Source organism: Anastrepha obliqua, chromosome 1 (genome assembly GCF_027943255.1).
Source record: "Anastrepha obliqua isolate idAnaObli1 chromosome 1, idAnaObli1_1.0, whole genome shotgun sequence".
In the NCBI taxonomy this organism is placed as follows: domain Eukaryota; kingdom Metazoa; phylum Arthropoda; class Insecta; order Diptera; family Tephritidae; genus Anastrepha; species Anastrepha obliqua.
Window position 1 is genome coordinate 45,482,814 of NC_072892.1, and position 18,639 is coordinate 45,501,452.

Consider the following 18,639-nt stretch of genomic DNA (forward strand, 5'->3'; position numbering starts at 1 on the left):
GACTCAATGCCACGAAGGTGCGAAGCAGTGTTAAGAAATCGAGGATATAGCACGAAGTATTAATGTCTTTAAATACTTTTGAAGAGCTTTAAGACCATTCAGTGTTAAAAGTTTAGAGAAACTAAGTATTATACAAATCACTCCTATTTTTATATGGAAGCAATTTTTTATATATCTTTACCTGAATTAAATTTTAAGTTTATGTATACGTTTAATTGAAATGTTTTAACTACGAATAGATGTATATAGCTCATGTGATTAATGTTACGCTAAAAGTTTTGAAATAAAAGCATTTTATTCTAAAAAAATGAACTTTGAACATTTTTCATGTCGGCACTCCTATTATTTTGTGGACAGCTGTACATACCTTCTACTCAAATATGAACGAGACGGTATCAATAAAACGGTCCGCGAATGACATATGGCAAAAATAAATTTTTTGTTTTTTGGTAGGACTGTTATAAGCTTACATGGCAAATTTCAGCGTGATATGTCACATAGTTTGTTTTCTGTGCTACTGTAAACAAGTCAAGCTCGAGTGTGTTCTTCGAATTTAACGATGGAAATTCAAGTTGAACAAAGAATTTGTTTGAAATTTTGTTATTCCAAAAAAATTTCGGCTTCAGACGCCTTAAAAATGTTGCAGACAACCTATGGGGACTCTGCTCTATCGCGTGCACCTGTTTTCCAGTGGTACAAATCGTTCAAAGAGGAGGGCCGTACATCGGTTGAAAACTTGCCTCATGAACGTCGTCCAGCAACATCAGTAAACGACGAAAACATCGGAAAAGTAAAGGAAATTGTGCATGAAAATCGCACAAATCGCAAAATCGGTTAACGCTGAATATTATTTAGACGTTTTAAAGCGTTTGCGCGAGAACATTCATCTTAAAAGGAAGGAATTGTGGGACAAGTCATGGTTCTTGCATCACGATAATGCACCAGCTCACACATCAGGTCTTGTTCGCGATTATTTGAACAAAAATAATGTTAATATCGTTCCGCGAGCACCGTATTCGCCTGATATGGCTCCATGTGACTTTTTCCTGTTTCCCAAGCTCAAGTTGCCGCTCCGTGGAAAACATTTTGAGACAATTGAAGTCGTAAAAGAGAATTCGAAGAACACACTCGAGCTTGACTTGTTTACAGTAGCACAGAAAACAAACTATGTGACATATCACGCTGAAATTTGCCATGTAAGCTTATAACAGTCCTACCAAAAAACAAAAAAATTATTTTTGCCATATGTCATCCGCGGACCGTTTTATTGATAACGTCTCGTTCATATTTGAGTAGAAGGTATGTAGATATATATCAACGTACGTTGAAAATTAAGTTTAATTTAAATTAAATTTAATTTTATGTGCTGGTAAAAATTGGCCGATACCACCGAGTTCATAAAGTAAATGCAAGTTTTTTAAATAATAATGGAAATATATTCTGTTAAAAAATATCGGGAATTGTTCATTTAAAAGGCGCGGGTTACACATGCCAAACATTTTTTTTTCGAAGATTAATGTAACAAATATAATTAATAACTCAAGGACATTTTAGTGGCAATAGAAACTAAAAGAAATATGTCGTCATTAAAACAGGTATGAAATAGAAGTATTATCAATACGATAAAATAAAAACTTAGGGATTTTATTAAAAATTCTGTTTAAATTATCGAAGTTTATCAATAACGACTGTGTCCACCGTTTATAATCCTACAACAGATTTCTGTGAAAGTGGAATACCATAGTTTTTTGATTTTTAAATCCATATTTTGGAATGTATCCTTCCCGATTCGCTGCTTTAAATCTGCCCAAAGTTTTTCATTGGGGTTAAGGTTGGGAGACTGGCTTGGCCAATCCATAACTTGGACGTTGTTTTGTAAAAACCATACACGTACTAAAATTGAGAAGTGTTTTGGGTCATTATTTTGCTTAAAAAGCCAGCGAAGTGGCATATTCTTCTCAGCAAATGGTAGCATAACTTCTTGAAGTGAGTCTTTGTAAATAAATATATCCATTTTATTGGTTATTAGGTTCCATACCAAGAGAAGCAGCCCCAAATCATTATGTAGGCACCACCGTGCCTCACTGTTGTTTTCTTTTTTTGTGACCCGTGGTGAGAATTCTTGTCCTTTAGGGCGCCTAACATTTCGTCCAGTATCATTCGCCAATAAATTTAGTTTTGTTTCATAGTTGCAAAGTAGGTTACGCCATTTTTTCATACCATCTGTTCCAAACCATGACTTGTGTTCTGGAGCAAACTTTTTTCAATTCCTTCTATTCGCTTGTTTCAACAGAGGAACTTTGCGCGCTATTCTGCTTGGTTGGTTCATGTTGTGCAATCGACACCGTACAGTTCTCGCTCATACTACGTTGTTGATTTCCGCTGCCACGGCCTTTGAAGACTTAAAAGCATGCCTGTTGGCAAGAGGCACAATTAAATTATCAGTAGTGCAAGTCGTTTTCTTTTTACCACCACGTCGTTCTGTGGATTTTTTGTGCTTAAGAACATTTACAACAATTTTTTTGGACCATTCAAGTGGCAGAGATAAATTTGTGCGATTGTGTTTTGTTTTCGAAGATTGAAAACGGGCCTCTGCCCCTCAGCTGTGTAATGCTGCGCATGGCCCATATTTGAAAGAAATTCGTATTCATTATTAGTTAGTAAATGCATTCACTTAATTGGATAAAACGCAAGAGTTTTCCGCAAAATTACTTTATAAAAATAACCGAATCTGTGCAACTAATAACGCAACTTACAATAATATAACGGTTATTTTAAATTGACAAAGAAGCAGCGATGCCATTTGTAAGAAAAACGAAATTTCAATAATAGCTATACATTTTTCCGAGCGGCACAAAGAAATCGATAGATAAAGACAGCGTACCTATTTTAATGACCGTATGTGTATACTCGTGCAAGGACTGTTGCATCGGCAGCATTTCCCGGAATTGTATGGGAAATATTTTATGCAACAACAGCATTGTTTTATCCAGTATTCAAATGGTTGATGTTGTTGTTGTATCAGCATAAACATTCCCCATACATATATAGGGAATGCTGCTGAAGTGACAGTCCTTGGCCGGATATAAATCCCGGTAACGTAGAACCGACTGTCGTGGGAACGTTAACCATTTTTTAAATGGTTCGTATTTTGTATTGCTTTATGCTCTTACAACGTTTTTTTTTAATTTGAGATGCATGAGTCAGAGATATGAAGAATTGATAACAATAACTTGGAAGAAAGTCCGCTCATATTTCATATTTCTTGTTGTTGTTGTTGTTATTGTTGTTGTAGCAGTATCTTCGCCCTGTCAGTGTAGTGCAATTACCGGTCGTCTTCGTCTAGCTCATCTAACGGTAGGCCCAGGAAACTGGCAGTTTCGACGGGTTGGGTCCAGAGGGAGAGAGGTGTTAGATGAGTGGGTTTGATGGGGCATGTGAAGAGGTGGTTAGTGTCGTGCGGGGTACCTTCACATGCTGGACATGTGTTTAGTATGTCGGGGTCGATTCTGGATAGGTAGGAGTTTAACCTGCTACAGTATCCAGAACGTAATTGTGCCAAGATTACGCGGGACTCTCGGGGAAGCTGGAGCTCTTCGTCTGCGATAGGTGGTGGTTGAACTCCGATAACGGCATTCGGGGGTCGGGAGCTTAAGAAGGTGGTAAGGGTCTCCCGATGAATGTCGTTAATTGCCTGTCTGCACACTGTCTGATCCTGGAGTGGTCTGTCCGTTTTGTCCTGGATCTCGTCCACGTAGTTGAGGAAGTGTCTCCTGATGTGCCTGGGAGGTGGCTCAGGCTCGAGCAGGTGTCTGCATGGATGAGGCCTACGGTGACACCCAAGCAGAAACTGCTTGCCGAGCATTTTGTTGTGCTTCTTAACCGGGAGCATGTGCGCCTCGTCATGCAAATGTTGGATAGGGGACATCAGGAGACATCCTGTCGCGGTCCTGATGGCAGTATTCTGGCAGGTCTGAAGCTTCGTCCACTGCGTATCACTGGTTCCAGGCGACCAGACAGGCGCGGCATAGTTCAGAACCGGTCGGCCTATTGCTTTGAAAGTCGACAGCAACATTTCTTTGTCTTTGCCCTAAGTGCTGCCGGCGAGCGATTTGAGGACCTTGTTGCGATTCTGTACTCTCGTTGCAATAGCGGTTGTGAGCGCTGAGAAGGAGAGCAAGCTGTCAAAGGCGACTCCCAAAATTCTGGGGTTGTTTACCGTCGGTATTGGGGTATCATCGACGTGCACCTGAAGTGGCAGCTTTACCTCCTTTGTCCAGGTGGTAAAAAGGGTCGCCGTGGATTTAGTGGGAGAAAGTTTTAAGTTTCTCTCATATTTCTTGTTATTATTTTTACTTTAATTATTTTGATTATTTAAGTAATCACTCTTTCCCACCTCTTTATATACATATAATAATAAAATGAACTTAAACATATTATCCTTTGCATTCCTTTCAGCTTCTTAATAAAATTGGGCCACATAGCACACAAGCGCGCATCAGCCAAGATCAGTTGAGCGCTTGTCTCATACATATTTCTCGTTATCGCTTCTCACTGGTTATATCCGGGCTCACGAAAATGTTGCAACGTGTTAACGAAACGGTAATTTATATTTTTCCTTTGCAAATTAATTCAATAAATTGTATTCCTACCTGCAGTCCTTCCAAAATCGTCACGACTCCGAACGTTGTTATGTCGAATCGCTTGTTATCATACTCACCACCCTCGAGCGCTGCTTAGCCAATCAGACCAAAGATACTGCACGCTTTGAGGAGGCAATGAATGTAAAATTATTGCTACGCGAAATTTCACAATTTATCGATGTGCAGAGTGACAACAATCCGAATGCAGCACAACTGAAAGCCATCGCCTCGAAGGTGCTTTTCGCGCTCTCACAAAATCATTTCTCGGCAGTATTCAATCGTATTTCGGCGCGCATACAAGAGTTGACCACATGTTCGGACGAGAATCCGGACTATTGTGACATTGAATTGATACAACACATCGATATGGACATAAATAAACTGACGAAACTTCTGCAAGGTAATAACTGAATAATTGCAAATTGTATGAAACAACGAGAAATCTACAAATTTTGATATATAGAATTTCTTTTCCACGAAACAGTGTCCAAGTCAAGGTCGAAGAAAGCACCACCACTCATATTGCTGCACTCATTGGAGAAGGCCATTTGGAATTGGATCGAATATCATCCACATGAGTTTCAAGATCTGCAACGTGGCATCACGACCAAGGAAATATCTGGGTTAGTGCGCAGTTAAAATACATTTAAATATTCGAAAAAAAAAACCGCAACCTTTTTTCATTGTTAGTTGTTGGGAAGCTTTGTTGGAATTCGTGGAGGCGTACAAATTAGAGAATAAGAAGAATAAAACCACTGTATGGCCACTGCAAATGCTGTTGCTCATATTAAATCCTGTAAGTGAATATATTTTGTCGGTTTGTGCCTTTCTCTGATTCTCCGATTTGTATATACAGAGCTGTTTAGAAGCCACCGTCAATGAATTACAACAATCCGAAAAGGAGAAGGACAAAGAAAAATACAAAGATAAAGATAAATCATCATCTACGCAACCATCAGCCCAAGCGACACGTGATAAAGAGCAATCAGCCAAGCAGTTCATTGAAGGTGTTAAGCGCGGCTTGGGCCCACATTCGCCCTCAAAACAAGTGACTGAATATGCCGCCATTGCTTGCGTGAAGCTGTGCAAAGCTTCAACCTATGTGAATATCAACGATTCGAATAATGTGATCTTTAAGCTTGTGCAGTATGTTATTAATGATTTAAAAGCATTACTCTTCAATCCGGTAAAACCGTTTTCGCGCGGACAAGCATACAATTATGCCGATATCGAGTTGATGATCGATTGCTGGGTTTCCTTGTTTCGCATTAACCCACATAATATTGACACACTGAAAGTGTGCCTGAATCTTTCGTCACCGCAAGCATATCACTTTGTCATCGTGTGCTCTTTGTTGCGGTAAAATGTTACAACAAAACTCACATTTAGTAGCAGCTACTACAACTAATCATTTACATTTGTAGATTGACGCACATCCATGTGGACTTTCGGCTGCAGAACAAAAATCCTTTTCGTACTATTAATCAACCTTTGCTCCCCTGGTGGCCTGAAACGAATGTGGTGCATTATCGGTCGGCAGAGTTGCGTGCACTCTTCACCGACACACTGAATAAGGCCACACAGGGCTACATCGCCCACACGCCCTTGCGTATGATTACTTCGTTAACGCTGAAATCAAAAGATACACAAAAAGGCTTAGCACGCTCTGAAGAGGGACCTGCACACAAAATGCTGCTGCTGCTCATGGTTCGACTTATACATGCCGATCCGACGCTGCTATTGAATGTAAGTGCGACAGATATATTTTATTTGTAATTACGTTTTAATCTCATCATTTTCTCCTACCACTATGCAGACCCAAGGCAAAGTGGCACATGAAATGCAAAGCTCCTCGCTCGAACTCATCAATGGTCTTGTGAGTCTCGTACACCAACCCACCATGCCCGATGTAGCTCAGGAAGCTATGGAGGCGCTCCTCGCTTTGCACTCTTTCGACAAAATCGAACTGTGGAATCCGCAAGCGCCAATGAATTGCTTTTGGGATGTCAGCTCGCAAGTGCTTTTCTCCATTTCGCAAAAGCTTATCCAGCATCAGATCGCCAACTACACGGACGTGCTGAAATGGATGCGTGAGATATTAATTTGTCGCAATTCCTATCTGCAGCGACACAAAAAGTATGCGCTGGTCGGTCATGAGTTGCAGATTTGTCGGCAGGCGCGCATCAAATTGGAAGTGGTGTTTTTTATGTACCTGTGGTCGGTGGATTTGGATGCTGTTCTGACGTCACTTTCCTGCTTTGGCTTGCTGTGCCAGGAGTCGGATATTCTGCTGACAGCAGATGATGCGGCGACTGTTTTGCCCGTCGCCAATTATCAAATTTATCAGGATCTGACGCAGTTGGCAAACTGTGAGTGTTGCTTAATAAGTAGAAATATTAAAAAAAAATTTGTTTTTCTCTCTAGCGGCAGCTGATACACGTATCTGCTTCTACGAAACTAATGGAAATGCATTTAGTGAGTACATAATAATTTTCGTATACGTTTTTCGATTATACTTGGTGTTCTTCCTTTTTATTACAGGCCGCCTTACTCTACAACGACGCATGATGAATTTGCTGCGGAAAATCGAGCACTGTGTGGATGGAGTGCAAACTGCGTGGGAGGAGACCTTCAGGTAAGCGCTACTTTTTTATTTCAATTAATTTATTTTTTCCTAATTGTGGTAATTTTTTTATCCATTCGTCTGCAGAAACTGGGAGATCACCAGCAAAGTGCTGCAAACGTATCCCAAATGTAAAACAGACGATGCTCAAGCTGAGCTCTTCCATCGCGGTGTGGGCAAACGTCGCGCAAGCCATCAAAGCTCGGAGCATGATTTGGAGGAGCACATCACCGAATGGGCTAACATGACTTGGTTCCTACTAACGCTTGGCGGTGTTTGTCTGCAGAAGCGTTTGGCAGCGCGTTGGAAGCAAATGCAACAGCAAAATAATGCCGCAACTGCTGGCTCAAGTAGCGGCTTACCTGGTGGTCCGGGCAATCTCCTACAAGCGCACAACAACTTGGCACAGTCGCAGAGCACTTTAGCGGCATCGGGCAGCATGAGTTCTATCTCCTCGATACCAGCTGTCTCACTCTACTCGCTCTACTCATGCTCCACCAGTTCCGGGCGTGGCTCACTACTGCATCCAAGTACTATTTCATTGTCTACAATAGTGCCAGCGCCTCAACAAGATTTGCAATACTGCCCGGTGACACAGTAAGCTAATAATTTTGGAAAACAATGAGGTCGTAAACACGCTTATCAATTTCTTGTTATTTTCTCTTCACAGATTCATTGGTCAACTGTTACGTTTGTTAGTGTGTAACAATGAGAAAATCGGATTGAATATACAGAAAAATGTGAAAGAGTTGATTGGTGAGGAAATGACCCCACAACTTTATCCAATACTCTTCGATCAGATACGTTCAATCGTCGAGAAGTTTTTCGATCAACAGGGACAGGTGAACGTCACCGAAATCAATACTTTATTCATCGAAAATGTTATTTATATCATGAAATCCATATTGGATCCCAAATCTGCCAAAGATCCGAACAACGAACAAGCAGCAACTTCAGAGTACCTGAGCGTGACGAGCATCGAAGGCATGATGCTGGGCATTGTGCGCTATGTGCGTCATCTGGATATGACCGTTTTTGCGATACGCACCAAGACGAAACTGTGCACGTTGGTAGAGGTAATGATGAAACGGCGTGACGATTTGGCATTCCGGCAGGAAATGAAATTTCGCAATAAATTGGTGGAGTACTTGACAGATTGGGTTATGGGCACCACACATCAAATAGCACCCTCGACCTCAGCCGATCCGGCGTCTACAAAGTAAGTTGAGCCCACGAAACTCTGTTGATTGGTATTAAATGGGTGATTAGTTGGTGTATAGGGTAAAATTTGTATAAAAAAAAGTAAGAAAATAATAATAATTTCGTGCAAAGGTTTATTTGTCAATTTAATTCAATTAAATTTATTATTAATATTCTTATGTGCATGAAATTATTTTTTTTTTCTAAAAATTGCCATTTCAGCACCTCTACAATATTCCGTGACCTAGATCAAGCCTGTATGGAAGCTGTAGCGGCTTTGCTACGCGGTCTGCCACTGCAACCAGAGGAGTCCGATCGCGGTGATTTGATGGATGCCAAGAGCGCGCTATTTCTCAAGTATACCTCTCAATTTGGCACACAACTCACCTATGATTTCAATTTTTATTCATTTACAGATACTTTACACTTTTCATGAACCTCCTAAACGATTGCATTGATAGCTCCGAGGCCGAGAAGGAGCTGAACAATCCACCACTACTCCCACCGCGTCCACCCGTAGCCGGTGGCAAACTTACTGCTTTGCGCAATTCTACCATACAAGCCATGTCCAATTTGCTGGGTGCCAATATAGACTCGGGTCTTATGCATTCCATTGATTTGGGTTACAATCCGGATTTACAAACGCGTGCCGCATTCATGGAGGTGCTCACACAGATCTTGCAACAGGGCACTGAGTTCGATACGCTCGCCGAAACGGTATTAGCTGATCGCTTTGAGCAGCTAGTGCAGCTGGTTACAATGATAAGCGATAAGGGTGAGCTGCCTATTGCTATGGCGCTGGCTAATGTGGTAACCACTTCGCAAATGGATGAGTTAGCACGTGTGCTGGTCACACTGTTCGATGCCAAGCATTTGCTGTCGCCACTGCTGTGGAACATGTTCTATCGCGAAGTGGAGATATCCGAATGCATGTCGACCCTGTTTCGTGGCAATTCGCTTGGCAGTAAAATAATGGCATTCTGCTTTAAAATTTACGGTGCGAGTTACTTACAAAATTTGTTGGAGCCGTTAATACGGCCATTGCTCGATGACCCGAATACCAGCTATGAAGTGGATCCGGCGCGGTGAGTTATAAGAAACTGTTAAAATGCAAAAAAAATAAAAAAATGGTATTTTCATAATTTACTTTTGTTCCTATGCAGACTTGAGCCCGGCGAAGATTTGGAGCGCAATAAAGAGAATCTAATGACATTAACCAAACGTTTCTTTGAAGCAATACTGAATTCAGTTGATCGTTTTCCCTCTCAGTTGCGTTCTATGTGCCACTGCCTCTATCAGGTACTAAGCAAACGTTTTCCTACTGTGCTGCAAACCAATATCGGCGCGGTGGGTACTGTAATCTTTCTGCGTTTCATTAATCCAGCAATTGGTATGTATTTTTCGCTTAATAAATTCTCTAACATAATTATATGGTACATAATCTTCGTCCCCTTTAGTTTCACCACAAGAACTCGGCATTGTTGGACGCCAAGTGCCCGCTTCGGTAAAGCGCGGTCTTATGTTGATGTCGAAAATATTGCAAAATATTGCTAATCATGTGGAATTCTCTAAAGAACAACACATGGTTTCGTTCAACGATTTTCTACGCACACGCTTTGAACAGGGACGCCACTTTTTCGTGCAAATCGCTTCAGATTGCGAGACGGTGGATCAGACCTCTCATAGCATGAGTTTTATCTCAGATGCCAATGTGTTGGCGCTACATCGTCTGCTATGGACGCATCAGGAGCGCATTGGTGACTACTTATCCAGTAGTCGTGATCACAAGGCGGTAGGCAGACGCCCGTTCGATAAGATGGCTACATTGCTTGCTTATCTGGGGCCGCCAGAGCATAAGCCCGTGGACTCGCAGTAATTAAAAATAAATGATTGTTTAAATGTATTTTTAGTAGCAAACAAATTTCTATACATTGCAGCATGATGTTCTCATCATATGCACGCTGGAGCTCCATTGACATGTCATCCACGAACTTCGAAGAAATCATGGTGAAGCATCAAATGCACGAAAAGGAAGAATTTAAAACTTTGAAATCAATGAATATCTTCTATCAAGCGGGCACAAGCAAATCTGGATATCCAGTATTTTACTACATTGCAAGGCGTTACAAGTGAGTGACGGCCGATTGTCAATTGTTTATAATGAAGTGTTAACCAAAAACATTCAAACTGTCCACGTATTGTTTGGGGAAAGAAAAATCCATTATTTTTGCGTAAATTTTTTGCGCAAATTGTTTAAAACCTCTGTATGGCCGATCTTTAGCTCCGGGGCGTTGCTGCAACTACCAACATGCCGGCCAACTTCGATTATTTCGGTTGTTTTATCGACATTTTCGACATTATCGACATTTAACATCAAAAAGGCCTGAACGGAATCGACGAAACCAAAATTACACGCAATTAGTTATTCTTACAGTATCGGCCCTCTTAAACACCATTCACAATTTCAGCGGCCTGGCTTGCATTTTCGCCTTTATCAAAGAAAAACGATAAAAAGTACCGAATTTTCTCTTTGTTGACTTCCATTGTTAACTCCCTGTAACTCACAACTGAATGGAGCCAGGAAAATAATTTTAGTGTGACAACGAGCATAAACTTTAAATTGTTTGATCGATACTTTACGAGATATCAATCACTGCAACCATCTACCGAGAAAATAATGGATTTCTTTTTTCCCCAAACTATGATTTCAATCAATTAAAAGCTCCCCATAATATCTCTTTTATTTCCATTCTTCATTTGGCCCCTCTCACTCTCTTCCAGAATTGGCGAAACCAATGGTGATCTGCTCATCTATCATGTCATTCTTACGCTCAAACCATTTTGCCACTCGCCATTTGAAGTGGTCATCGATTTCACCCACACCTGTTCGGATAATCGCTTTCGTACAGAGTTTCTGCAGAAATGGTTTTATGTGCTACCAGCAGTTGCTTACGAAAACGTTTTTGCTGTTTATATTTACAATTGCAATTCGTGGGTGCGCGAATATACCAAATTTCACGATCGCATACTAGCTCCGTTAAAGGTATTCGCTGTTTTGGTGCGTTAGCGCGTTTTCTTGATAACTCTTTCTTTCTCTGCAGGGCAACCGGAAACTAGTGTTCCTAGACTCACCGAACAAACTGAATGAATTCATCGATACCGAACAACAGAAACTGCCAGGTGCCACACTGTCACTGGATGAAGACTTAAAGGTTTTCAGTAATGCACTCAAATTGAGTCACAAAGATACGAAAGTCGCCATAAAAGTCGGCCCAACTGCTTTGCAAATTACTTCAGCCGAGAAAACCAAAGTATTGGCGCATTCAGTGCTACTCAACGATGTCTATTATGCCTCGGAAATTGAGGAAGTTTGTTTGGTGGACGATAATCAATTTACGCTGTCCATTACCAACGAAAGCGGCCAGCTAAGTTTCATACACAACGATTGTGACAACATTGTACAGGCCATAATACATATACGAAATCGCTGGGAGTTAAGTCAACCCGACTCGGTGACGGTGCATCAGAAAATACGCCCCAAGGATGTGCCAGGCACACTACTCAATATGGCATTACTTAATCTTGGTTCCTCTGATCCGAATTTGCGTACAGCTGCTTACAATTTACTATGTGCGCTTACCGCGTCCTTCGATCTGAAAATCGAAGGGCAGCTGCTGGAAACGCAAGGCCTATGCATACCCTCAAATAATACTATTTTCATCAAGTCTGTCAGTGAGAAATTGGCCACCAATGAGCCACATTTGACACTCGAGTTTCTTGAGGAGTGTATACAAGGTTTTCAGCGTAGCACAATTGAGTTGAAGCATTTATGTTTGGAATATATGACGCCATGGTTGAAGAATCTAGTGAAATTCTGTAAATCCAACGATGACGCCAAGAAATTAAAAGTGTCGCAGATTTTAGATAAACTGATTTGTGTCACCATTGAACAGAAGGAAATGTATCCTTCGGTGCAGGCAAAGATTTGGGGTTCCATTGGGCAAATACCCGAGCTCATCGATATGGTGCTCGATAACTTCCTCCACAAATCCATCACTTATGGCTTGGGTTCGCCCCAAGTGGAAATTATGGCTGACACAGCGGTGGCGTTGGCTTCGGCCAATGTGCTGTTGGTCTCGAAGAAGATAATAACGCGCATGTGCCGCGTTATGGATAAGACTTGTACGAATCCAACACAGTACCTGGAACAGCACATGATGTGGGATGATATCGCCATACTCGCGCGCTACTTACTCATGTTGTCGTTCAACAATTGTCTCGACGTTGCCACACATCTGCCATATCTATTTCATATTATCACCTTTTTGGTTAGTTGCCATAAGTTGTATAATTAAAAATTAAAATTACATTTCCTCTCATCCGCCACTTAGGTGTGCTCCGGTTCGGTGTCAATGCGCGCCTCCACCCACGGTCTCGTTATCAACATCATTCATTCACTGTGTACCTGCACTAAACCGTCTTTCTCTGAGGAAGCGCAACGTGTGCTTCGGCTCTCGCTTGATGAATTCTCTCTATCCAAGTTCTATTTACTCTTCGGTATAAGCAAAGTAAAGTCGGCCGCTGTGACTGCCTTCCGTTCCAGTTGCCGTCACCCATCGGACAAATGGTTGGGCAATGAGCGTGTATCTCAACCGTTACCAGCTGATCGTGAGCGTCTTTCTCTGCCTTCACTCGAAGTGATCGCCGATGCGTTGCTGGAAATAATGGAGGCCTGCATGCGCGATGTGCCAGACAGCCAATGGCTGCAGACGTGGACATCGTTGTCGCGCAGTTTTGCTTTCTGCTACAATCCAGCACTGCAGCCGCGCGCGCTCATAGTTTACGGTTGTATTAGCAAGAGTGTTACCGATCAGGAAGTGAAGCAATTGTTGCGCATACTAGTAAAGGCGTTGGAGTCATTCAGCGACATAATACTTATTGAGGCATTGGTGATGTGCTTGACACGCATACAACCGCTACTGAGACCTGTTAGTTGTGCCATAATTTAAGTGAAATTGTATACTAAGTTTCTTAATATTATTTTTTCTCTTCTGCTGATTTTCCTTTAGGAATCGCCCATACATCGCGCCTTGTTCTGGGTCGCAATATCCGTATTGCAGCTGGACGAAGTGGCATTGTATGGCGCCGGTCTTGCGTTGCTCGAACAAAATCTGCATACACTTAAGTCGCAGGGTTGCTTCGAGCACGATGGCATTGCCGATGTTATGATGAATACACGCGAGAAATTGGAATGGCATTTTAAACAATTGGATCATGCGGTTGGCCTGTCATTTCGCAGCAACTTCCATTTTGCGCTAGTCGGTCATTTACTTAAAGTATTATCAATTCGTTGAATTTGTTTCCATTTATTCTTAACTATGCTTTCGTGTTCTAGGGGTTCCGTCATCCCACGCCAACAACCGTGTCACGCACCTCGCGCGTGCTCACCATGCTGTTGGGCATTGTCGCCAAACCTTTGCGTCGTGATAAATTTGAAGTGACACCGGATAGCGTTGCCTATTTGACGGCGTTGGTGGCTGTTTCGGAGGAGGTGCGCTCACGCTGCCACGTCAAGCACGCCATACCACGCTGGCCCGCCGATCTGAGCATTATGGAAAATGGCGAAACGGCCTTAAATGGCAATCAGAATGTAAACTGCGAGCTCTAATTATTTTTCTAAATATTTTTATTTGAACATTTCTCTATATATTTTTTATACAGACACTTGGCATGCCGCTATCACGTCGTCAAAAGTCATGGGACATTCTTGATCAGTCTGCTTTGCAATTCGCTCGCCATCATAAAGGGCCAACACATCAGGTGAGTTTCTTTTACGAATGCGCATATTTCATGAAAATCAGCTGCTGATACAATATTGGTTTATTATAAAAAGTATTATTGTTTTTAACGTGCTAATTTATAATTGAACGTTCTTTGAATATTTAACTCGCATAAATCTTGAATTTAACATTTTTTTATGTAGGATGAACGCAATTATTTCGAATAATTTGTCTATTTTAAGTAATCACTTCGTTTAAGTTGAAGTTTAAATAAGTAAACGAGTTAGAAATGAAGACACCATTTTTCAAAAAAAAAATTTATCAAAAGATACACTTATTTTTAGAAAGATACACTTCTCCCAACGCTCCGACCATTTTTTAATCCCTCCAAAAAATATGATTTGTCGAACGCTCCTAAATACGCCTCTGTCTCGGCGATGACTTCCTCGTTTGAACTAAATTTTTTTCCCGTAAGCCATTTTTTCCTGTTAGGGAACAAGAAAAAGTCGTAGGGAGCCGTGGGGTTCATAACCCAATTTATGCAGTTTGGCGGCGAAAATCACGGATGAATATGCTGGTGCGTTATTGGGGAAACAGCACCTTCTTTTTCGCTAAATGCGGCCGTGTTTCTTTAAGTTTTTTTTGAAAGCGGTTCAATAACTCACTGCAGTATTGTCCAGTGATCGTTCTTCCTTTTTCTAAAACATCCATGAGTACAACCTTTCCGGCCAAAGGGACTGTGTTCGCCTTCTTTGGAACAGATTAACCGACGTAAATCCATTGTTTTGATTGTTGCCTAGTTTCTGGTGTGTAATGATGAATCTAGGTTTCATCAACGGTGACAACTCGACACAATAATTTTTTCGGATTTCGCTTAAACTACTCCAAACACTGATTCGAAGTTAACAGCCGCATCCGCTTGTGGCTGCTTGTGAGCAATCGCGGCATTAATCGGACCGACAATTTTTTTATCGCCAACTTATCATGTAAAATATTAACTGCCGTTCCGGTCGACACGCCTATGACCTCTGTTACTTCGCGCACTTTCGTTCGTCGATCAGCGGGAAGCATTTCGTGGAGTTTTTGAATGATTTCCTTTGTAACCACGTCTGCCGGGCGTCATGGTCGCTCCTCATCAAAAACAAATGTGCGCTCACGTTTAAATTGTTGAAACAATATCTAATTCTGGTAATAGATGCCGGAGCGTCCCCATAGATAGCAGCCAACTTTCCTTTTTATATCCTCGCATTTTTTCCATCCAAAAACAAAAAGCGAATTACTGAACGATCCTGTTCTTTTTCCATCGGAGCGAAAATCACTTACTCGAATAGTTGCCAAATCCAAACTAACCAATCAATCAATTTGAAATTAGTTTTGCCGTCGTTTGATAGATGGCAGCACACGATGCCATCCAACTTCCCTCAGGAACGCTCTCTGTCATCAAGCACCGGTACTTAATGAACCTCCGCCGTACACTCGGAGGTTTGCCATTGCCATTGATTAATTAATATACTATATGTGTATTCCAAATTTTTTCCAAATTCGCACCATAATAAGGGGTTTTGAAATACGAGGTGTGGTTATTATATAACGAAACTGACATTTGCTGAGGAAGAAGTTTACATGGCGACACGAATGAGTTGCTGCTCATTCTGCATTGTCTGTCAAGAGGTCTCTATACCACTGCTGGACCATTCATCTTATTCGCCTTACCTTGTACCTCGTAACTCTTATCTCTTTCCTATGGTGAAAGTAAATATTGCAGCTGTGAAAGAAAAACTAACACGATCCCGGAGGAGCTGACTGAAGCTTGCATGGAGTGGGTTAGGAATGGAGAACGTATAATGCACGGATGGTCGTCCAATCTAACCCCTATGTACTGTGGTACCCTCAAATGTAAAATCTATGAAATAAACTCAGCGACCATATTAGCGCTAAAAGAAAATATCGTTTGTGAGGCTAATGGCGTCCCGACATCACGGAATACGCTGGTAAGATTTCAAGAATGTATCCGACGCAACGGTCAACAATTGGAAAAAATAATAAAAAAAAAATTTAAATAGTTATTGAAATAAATTTGTCACATTAGTAGTTGTTTAAATTTAGTTTGAATTCCTACTTCGGTCACCGGACACCCTGTATACAATAGTTTTTTCTACTGAGCGGCTTTAGCAGAATTTCCACTTGGTAAACACTGCAGTCGTCAGGGCGTCAAAGCGGTTCATCTGGTAAAAGCTTTTGTTTTTAATAGCGTCTGCCCCCCTACATTTTTTAATGCCAGAAATGCACTATGACTTTCGCTAATACCTTTAATAGGTGCGAAGCTATTATTAGAAAATACGCCTTCATTTGATTGTTCACGCTCAGGACCGAACAGCAGTCACGCGCAAATCCAAACGGATATGGTGACCACCAAGGTAGATGACCTGACGAATGACTGGGGATTGAACAAGGTTTGAAAATAATAATAGAGCTATACTCGTAGAGCTACCGGATTTATATCACTATATCCTATAAAATAGAGTCTCAAAATATGTATGCGCGTCAATAACTATACACAGATGGCTACGATTTGCACACGGTTTTTTTTTATTTTCATGCTAAACTCCCTTGGGGGGGGATTTTTTCGATATAAATTCCATAAGTCTACAAAAGGGGTGTGTTTATAAGCCGAAATGTGTTAAAAAATCACAAGCTGCAAAATACAAAAGTTTCTTATTGATTACACTAAATTAAAGGGAGAAAAAAAACTTTTGTTCATGCCAGTCTATTATTGCGACAAATTCAGTATATTTCAGGAAGGACTGATTACATAGTCCCAACGATGACATTCAACAGGAATTTTTCTTTCCATCTGCGCGATGTCGCCAATCTGCTCCCTCAGAGCACCTCTTTGCACGAGTCATCTGTCGCAACTAAAGAAAGAGCGTCCGGCGTCATAGCTCGGTGCTTCGCAGTATATGCACCTGGGGTCGCCTACCTTACCAAAGCGGTAGAGGTATTTTCTCTTCCTCGAGGTTCCTTTCAACCCATTTGGCTATTGTAGGAATCAACTTTGCCGTCCATCTGCCACTCGATTCGCTGTCCCATCGGCTTTGCCAGCGCGCTCCGTGGGATTAGTGGTGGCGTTTTTTTTCTTGTAATCCCACGCATCCACTCGTTCCCGGTATCGATAGGTATCTCCCCGCTGATCACAAAAACTGTTGCGCCTGAGGCAGTGCGCTAGACTGAAGCAACTCGTGAGTGCCGCTGGCTTTTCGCTTGGTTTTGCAGTTTACCGCAACTTCACTATCTCCAGTCTATCTCACTTAAATTAATTTCCGGCCATTATTAAGTACTGCGGTAAATTACATTTCCTATATGCATATTTAATTCGCATATTATACAACTTATTTTAATGTTATTCTATTTTGATACATTTTAAATTAAATTTGAATAAAAATTCTCGAGCGTTCATCCTGCAACCATTCAGTTTCTCATGCGTAGCGTTATTGTAATCTGAATTTGAAATAGCCAAGCGTAAATCACATAAAGTAATTGATTTAAATCTCTATTTTCTCTATTTTTTATGTTCAATATTTGAAATAACAATTTTTGAAATGCAAAATTACTGTACTCGTATTACCAACATTTGCCTGCTGATTGATTGGTGCTTGCATTTCATAATCGTAATACTTGTGTACTGAATACAACAACTGATATATTGTATATGTTCAACGTGCTACTACATATCATTTATATTTTAATTTTACGACAAAAAAAAAAAACTCAACACCTACAAACCCTAAATCCCTCCCAAAAACAATCGAAAATACTAAATATTTATACATTTTGTTTTTATTTTCGTTAACTTTGAATGTGGCTGTTCTTGTACTGGCACGACCATCACCAACAACAACAACAACCAAAACGGCTACAAACCAATTTGTACCACCCACCGTTCAACCAACAAACGATTTCTTCTAACAACTGCATACATATACATACATACATACATATAATATATCTGCATGCGTCTTACACATTTACTCAACCCCTGACTGTTCTGCTCGCGTATCTCTCATCTGCTCATAAAACGACGCCATTGGAATTTGTTTTTATGATTTGATCGTTTATGGTTTTTACTTTAATGGCTGCCTGAATTTGGGTTTGTTTGCTTTTGCTTTGGAAATCTGTCATACGTATGGAATACTACATTGAAATTGAATCGTAAAAACAACAAAAACAAAAAAAAACGTATTCCTAATGCAGAATGCCAAGGTTTTGTTTAAGACACAACGCTCGTTTTCGGTGCCGACCACAAAAGAACCGAATAACTCGAGCGCTATCGAAGAACGTCAGGTATTCCCTATTGACTTTTCTTCTAACTACTATTTACTACTAGATCTACTAC

General features: G+C 41.0%; 1 protein-coding gene across 3 annotated transcripts in view; it reads left to right on the forward strand.

Annotated features, from left to right (window-relative positions):
* The window catches only part of LOC129245127 (neurofibromin), a 54,728-nt gene that overhangs the window by 2,076 nt on the left and 34,013 nt on the right, over nucleotides 1-18,639 (forward strand). For 2 of the 3 annotated variants that reach the window (XM_054883150.1, XM_054883132.1), the window contains exons 2-24: nucleotides 4,459-4,602; nucleotides 4,659-5,043; nucleotides 5,107-5,266; nucleotides 5,334-5,439; nucleotides 5,500-6,002; nucleotides 6,068-6,389; nucleotides 6,460-7,012; nucleotides 7,068-7,118; nucleotides 7,185-7,278; nucleotides 7,354-7,863; nucleotides 7,937-8,485; nucleotides 8,689-8,823; nucleotides 8,883-9,551; nucleotides 9,630-9,856; nucleotides 9,924-10,338; nucleotides 10,404-10,595; nucleotides 11,248-11,509; nucleotides 11,568-12,794; nucleotides 12,858-13,454; nucleotides 13,536-13,802; nucleotides 13,862-14,116; nucleotides 14,188-14,286; nucleotides 18,498-18,587. In XM_054883150.1, coding sequence (XP_054739125.1) covers nucleotides 4,459-4,602; nucleotides 4,659-5,043; nucleotides 5,107-5,266; nucleotides 5,334-5,439; nucleotides 5,500-6,002; nucleotides 6,068-6,389; nucleotides 6,460-7,012; nucleotides 7,068-7,118; nucleotides 7,185-7,278; nucleotides 7,354-7,863; nucleotides 7,937-8,485; nucleotides 8,689-8,823; nucleotides 8,883-9,551; nucleotides 9,630-9,856; nucleotides 9,924-10,338; nucleotides 10,404-10,595; nucleotides 11,248-11,509; nucleotides 11,568-12,794; nucleotides 12,858-13,454; nucleotides 13,536-13,802; nucleotides 13,862-14,116; nucleotides 14,188-14,286; nucleotides 18,498-18,587 — 7,812 coding nt within the window. The remainder of the gene's footprint in view (nucleotides 1-4,458; nucleotides 4,603-4,658; nucleotides 5,044-5,106; nucleotides 5,267-5,333; nucleotides 5,440-5,499; nucleotides 6,003-6,067; nucleotides 6,390-6,459; nucleotides 7,013-7,067; nucleotides 7,119-7,184; nucleotides 7,279-7,353; nucleotides 7,864-7,936; nucleotides 8,486-8,688; nucleotides 8,824-8,882; nucleotides 9,552-9,629; nucleotides 9,857-9,923; nucleotides 10,339-10,403; nucleotides 10,596-11,247; nucleotides 11,510-11,567; nucleotides 12,795-12,857; nucleotides 13,455-13,535; nucleotides 13,803-13,861; nucleotides 14,117-14,187; nucleotides 14,287-18,497; nucleotides 18,588-18,639) is intronic. The other variant, XM_054883141.1, reaches the window with a different exon arrangement.